General features: G+C 40.5%; 1 protein-coding gene across 1 annotated transcript; it reads left to right on the forward strand.

Moving 5' to 3' along the window:
* Positions 1-1,615: 1,615 nt before the first annotated feature.
* On the forward strand, positions 1,616-2,309 carry LOC111368483 (SKP1-like protein 1A). Its single transcript, XM_022989737.1, has one exon. It carries the CDS (start codon positions 1,671-1,673, stop codon positions 2,166-2,168), a length of 498 nt encoding a protein of 165 aa, XP_022845505.1. The 5' UTR covers positions 1,616-1,670; the 3' UTR covers positions 2,169-2,309.
* The last annotated feature ends 3,858 nt before the right edge of the window (positions 2,310-6,167 follow it).

The following is a 6,167-nucleotide window of genomic DNA, read 5'->3' on the forward strand; positions in this document are numbered from 1 at the left end:
GGATCTAATTCATCAAGAGAGTGCCCTTGTTCAGGGGCCTCTTCCATGTCGACGTCTTCCTCTTGTTCAGAGGTATGCCCTTGTTCGAGAGCGTTGAGCATTTCCACGTCTGTACTGATTTCAGCGGGAACCTCAGTTAGGATTACATTAACAGTTCGGGGCTCCAACTTTCGCAGCGAGTTTAAGTAGCATGCCCTGGAGCCCATCTGATCGCCTCGGACCGTAGAAATCCCATGTTCAGTTGGGAATTAAATGCACAAGTAGTGGATGGACGTGACGACCCAAAGATCTTTCAAAGCGGGTCTGCCCAATACTCCATGATAGGCCGATCTGTGATCTACCACCAAAAATTTTATGAAATGTTGGGCCACTAGGGGTGCCAAACCCATCTCGACGGGCAAAGTGATCCGCCCTCGTGGGATGATGCTGTCCCCAGTGAATCCGAATAGTGGGTCGGTCATGGGGATCAACCCATGTTCAATTTGCGTTTTGTCAAAGGTGGAGCCGAACAATATGTTCACCGAAGTGCCATTGTTGACGAGCATGCGTTTCAGTCCGTTTCTAGCCACTACGGCTCTTACAACCAAAGCATCACAATGGGGGGGTGAACCCCCTTTGCGTCTTCCTGGGAGAAGGTGATTGGGGCCATCCTATCGACTGCTTGCGACTCGTTGACAATGTAAGTGATCATTGGCAGGTCCTTTGCTTCCCTTGTATAATTCCTTTGGGCATTCCTGGTGTTGCCACCGATATGAGGTCCCCCAATGATGGTATCGATTTCCCTGATGACCTGGCTCCCAGAAAATCGGGCCTGGTTTCTCTGTCTAGATTGACATCGGTCCCTTGATTCTCTTCTCCGAGGTGATTGCTCTTTGTGCCCTCTCTCTCCCCTGCTCGGAGAGGCGGATCTACGAGAATATTTGTTCCTGCTGGAAGGGTGTGGGTTGCTTCGATCAGGGCGTCGATTGGCGTCTCGACACTCACTAGTGTCATGCCCATACAGTTGATGGAAAGTGCAAAACCTTGCTCCTTCCAAGGACCTGTTTGATCGTTTCTTCTTCTTTTTCTTGCTATCGGTTCTTCCAGATGGCCTTGCTTTGCCAGGAGCATTTTCATATATCAATACCGGCACTGCATTTAGAGTGGAAGGAGGTGGGAGCTATTGTGTGACCTGCCTGAGTCCATTGCTAAGTAACAAGGTGTGCTGCGGGTCCTCGACCTATCTGCCTCTGAGGCGAGGGGAGTCCCTGCGCGGCACGGTTTCGGTGATCAATCATTTCTTCACTCACAATTTCCACTAGTTCGTCATAGGTGAAGGGATTCTTGCTGCGCACGTCCCTCCAGAACAAAGTGTTCATGTTGAGCCCGCTTTTCAGGGTTGAAAGGACTTCTCTGTCAGTGAACTGTTCACAGTTGGTGATTTCGTCTGTAAACCTGGGGAAATAGCTTTTCAGCGTCTCCCCAGGAACCTGTCTCGTATCTTGCAGGCGTTGCAATTCAGTTTATGTTTTTATATATTTTAAAAACAAAATAAATTTCTAGTTAAGGAACGATTGCAATTAGTTGAAACCCTTTAGAATTAGGATTACTTATCCTCTATAAATACTCCCCCACAGTAAGTTCTTTAATTGCCAATTTTTTCTCTTCATCACGAATTCTCTCTTTCTAAAATGTCTCTGCTACGTCATCTAGGTTTCTGCACGATGTCGTCCATGGATGCAACTCAAAAGATGATAGTGCTAAAAAGTTCAGATGGCGAGATTTTCGAGTTGGAGGAGACGGCGGCGCTCGAATCGCAGGTTTTTAAAAACATGATCGAGGATGGTTGCGCCGACACCTGTATACCTCTCCCCAACGTTACCTCCGAGATCTTGGCTAAAATTATTGAGTACTGCAAGCGCCATGTCGAAGCCGCCTGCCTTGAGGACCTTAAGAAATTCGATGCCGAGTTCGTCAAAGTCGATCAGAGAACACTTGTTAATCTCATTATGGCTTCGAACTACCTGAACATCAAGAGCTTGCTTGACCTTACATGTCAAACAATGGCGGACATGATCAAGGGGAAGACTCCAGAAGAAATTCGGAAGATATTCGGCATTAAGAATGATTTCACGCCGGAGGAGGAAGAACAAATTCGAAAGGAGAATGCTTGGGCATTCGACGAATGATGAATATATTAATTTTCTGAGGAATTCAATATTTTTGGTTATTACTTAAGATTTTTAGGCGTTCAATAATTTGATTCTGCTTAGTTACAATTTCAATGTTTCTATATTTTCAATGAACTTTTTTCCAATGCGTTATTAATATGAATTTTGTATGCTCTGTTTTAATTTTAATTTATTTTATTTTTCTAAATATAATATTCTCGAATAATAAATATGAAATTGATAATTTACTTTGTCCCAATCGATTAAGAATTTTAATTTTCACAACCTAAAGGTCAAGGATTGATACCTCAATCCCTTCCACTACACCATTTGTTAAAATTGTTCAATCAATTAAAAAAAATAAAAGCATGTTTAATAAAACTTTGTTAAAATTTTAAGCAGCTTTTCAATGGCACGTGTGATTAAAACATAAACTTTAACGAACTTTTTAGCAAAGATAATCTTTATCAAAAAAAATCTGTGCCAAAAATTATTTGACTATTTACTTTTCATTTTTCATTGTCCAAGTAATTAATTTGCTACCTCCTAGTGTTTCTATTTTTCATTTATCGTTTGAGGGCATTAGTCTATCCATCGAGGAACAAAAAAAATTGATTTTGTGATCCTAAACTGTCAAGTGGAAGGGTTGTAACTCAACTGATAAAAAATAACTCTAGCGGATAACTTAAGTCTTTGCATTTTGCATTTCACATTCGATGGATAAAATATAAAAGTAACTCTAGAGACATGAATCTTTGTATTGAGCATCCCGTGTTCACGCATTGTGAGAAATGGTTCTCTTAACCCTACTAGTGTTTAGTGTTATTTGTGTAATTCACAAGGATTGTGCTTTCCCAGTATTTATTATGGACCATTGGATGGAATCGATGGTCGGGATTTAAACTTAATAGATATTTTGTTGCCTTGGCTTGTTAAAGAAGTTTTGGATCATTTACCAAACATATGACTTATCCCACGTTTTTGTAAGAGAGGGCAATGTCTTTAGGTGGGGGGGGGGGTTATTTCAAAAGGAGGCTGGTCTTTATTTTCTCTCTGCTCGACAGAAAACTCTCCTCCATTTTTTGGTTCCTTAAGGTGGCGGTTTGAAGGGGTTCTTTGCCGGTTTTCTCTCTCTCTCTCTCTTGGAAGGTGATTTGCAAGTCGTGGAGGGCTGTTCCTGAGCCTGTAAAATCAGCCATAAGGAGGAGAAGAAGCTGCTGAAAGGAGGAAGCAGAAGCTGTCCAGATTCGGCCATATGGGTTGTGTTATTTCTGGTTTCGTATTTTCTTGGTTTTGCCTTAGAATTTCTTCTATTAATTGATGTTTTGGTTGATTGAACTCCTAGGATCCCCAACAAACTGGTATCAGAGCTAGGAGGAGTGAAATCTGTCCAAAAATCGATCAAAATCGGCAAGGAAATCGCTACTCCATTTTCTGACCGAATTTGAAAAATTCAAATTCCGGCCAAACTATTGACTTTCCGGCGAAATGGAACCTGGACCCATAACCAGCAGATTGAGGCGCTCCTTGTGGTGGGGCGCGTGACCGGCTGCGGTAGCGCGTGGCGGTGCGGCGACGGCGCGTGGCGGACTTCCGGCGAGCTTTTTTCGGGCAGTTTACTTATTTTGACTTCCTGAACGCACTGATGTCGTTTGTTTTCTGTTTCAGGTTTTACAGAAAAAGTTGGACGATTTTGCCCCTGGCTTGATGTCTACCGCAATTAGGTTCAGAAACTTGGTGGTATATTTACTGTTTTTCAACAGTAGTTTGGTAAGATTATTCCAAACTCTCCGTTAGGTTAGGTTTGGTATCCTTACCGGTTTATGCATGGTTATTGCTTGGTTGCTTATTTGTGAATTTTGTTGATTGAATTCTTGTGATTAATTTATAACCTGGAAGCATATTTACCTGCTTTATATACCTGTGTTTCGTGAACGGATTATTTCATTGTTGTGCTTCATTTCTAAAAATTGTTTTTTAACTCGGCACTCAGTTATATATTGATCATCTGGAAAAGAATTTTTCAAAACCTTTTCTGTTGTGTCCACGAGTACAGACCACTCTTTTATAGAATCTATAATGGGTTCGAGGGTCGAATTATTGCAATTCGATGGAAAGGGGGATTACTCGATATGGAAACAGAAAATGAGGGCCATTTTGGTCCAACAGAGAGTTGCTAAAGCTCTTGATGATCCCGCTACATTTAAGTTAAAAGCTAAACCAACTGAAATTGAAGACATAAATGAAATTGCTTACAGTTATATAATTTTGCATCTATCTGACAACATTGTGAGACAAGTTGATAGTGCTAAAACTGCTAGAGCTTTGTGGATTACTTTAGATGCCCTGTTCTTAACTAAAACTTTACCTAACAAAATATACCTGTTGGAGAAGTTGTTTAGTTTTAAGATGGACCCAGGGAAGGATGTCGAGGGGAATTTGAGTGACTTTAGCATAATTGTTAAGAGTCTAGATCATAATGATAAAACATTTGATGATGAGGATTTAGCTGTCATATTGCTAAACTCTTTGCCTGAATCTTACAGAGAAATAAAAAATGCCATAAAATATGGTAGGGACACTCTCGCTCAAGCTATTGTTTCTGATGCTTTAAAATCAAGAGAACTTGAATTAAAAAGAGAGAACATAATTCATTCTCGTGAAGAGAGTCTATTTGTTAGGGGAAGATCTGAAAAGAAAGAATTTAACTTCCATAACAAGAAGGGGAGAGGAAAATCTAAAATGAGATCCAAATCTAAAAATAAAAGCGGTAAGAAATGTTATCACTGTGGAAAGTTAGGACATTTCAAGAAAGACTGCTTTGACTGGAAAAGGAAACAAAAAGACCCGAACAATTCTGATGTTGATAATGCTGCTATTGCTTCTGAATTTAATAGTTTGCATGTCATGAATGTGTTTGAAGAAGAATTTGACCAAAATTGGATTCTTGACACAGGGTGCACTTTTCATATGTGCCCTGATAGGTCTTGGTTTTATAACTATAGGGAGACTGAACCTAGGAAGGTCTACATGGGAGATAATAATTTTCAAAATGTAATTGGAGTTGGTGACATAGCCATTAGGATGTACGATGGGGCCGTCACGCAGCTCAGAAATGTAAGATATGTCCCAAATTTAAAGAGGAACCTATTTCCTTAGGTTCTCTGGAAGATGAGGGATATACCTTCAAGTCTGGTAACAAAATTTTGAAAATTATGAGGGTTCTCTTATAGTTATGAAAGGGCCTAAGAGGAATGGGCTGTACTATCTTGAGGGTAGAACTGAAATACCATTTGATTCTAGCCTTCTTGCTGTAAGTAAAGACAAAACTGAACTTTGGCATAATAGAATGGGTCACATTGGGTTTAAAGGGCTAAAATCTTTAAGTAATCAGAAATTACTTGGAAAAGATGACATTGAAACTATGGAATTCTGTGAAATTTGTGTTTTGGGTAAGTCTCATAAGGTGAGCTTTGAAGCTCGCTCTCATAGGACCAGCAGACCATTGGACTATGTCCATGCTGATCTATGGGGTCCGGAGAAGCACTCCACATTTGGTGAGAGCAAGTACTTCTTGTCCTTAGTGGATGATTACTCAAGAAAAGTTTGGATTTATCCTTTGAAGGCTAAGTCGGAAACTTTTGGGAAATTCAGGATTTGGTTAAAGTCTGTTGAGAATCAGTTAGACAAGAAACTTAAAACGTTAAGAACTGATAATGGGCTTGAATTCTGTAATAGCGAATTTGACAACTTCTGTAAGCAGAAAGGTATAACAAGACACAGAACTGTTAAATACACACCTGAACAAAATGGGGTCGCTGAAAGAATGAACATGACCATAATGAACAAAGTTAGGTGTATGTTGATTAGCTCTGGCCTTGCGAAAGGTTTTTGGGCTGAAGCTGCAAGTACTGCAGCTTATCTGATTAATAGGTCTCCGTCCAGTAGTATAGGGTTTAAGACCCCACAGGAGTTGTGGACGGGAGAGCTTCCAAATCTAGAACACTTGAGGGTGTT

Source organism: Olea europaea, chromosome 19, assembly GCF_002742605.1.
Source record: "Olea europaea var. sylvestris chromosome 19, O_europaea_v1, whole genome shotgun sequence".
Taxonomy (NCBI): Eukaryota; Viridiplantae; Streptophyta; class Magnoliopsida; order Lamiales; family Oleaceae; genus Olea; species Olea europaea.

Bases quoted from the DNA above. Each gene is read 5' to 3' on its own strand.
- LOC111368483 (XM_022989737.1), top strand. From the start codon at position 1,671: ATGTCTCTGCTACGTCATCTAGGTTTCTGCACGATGTCGTCCATGGAT.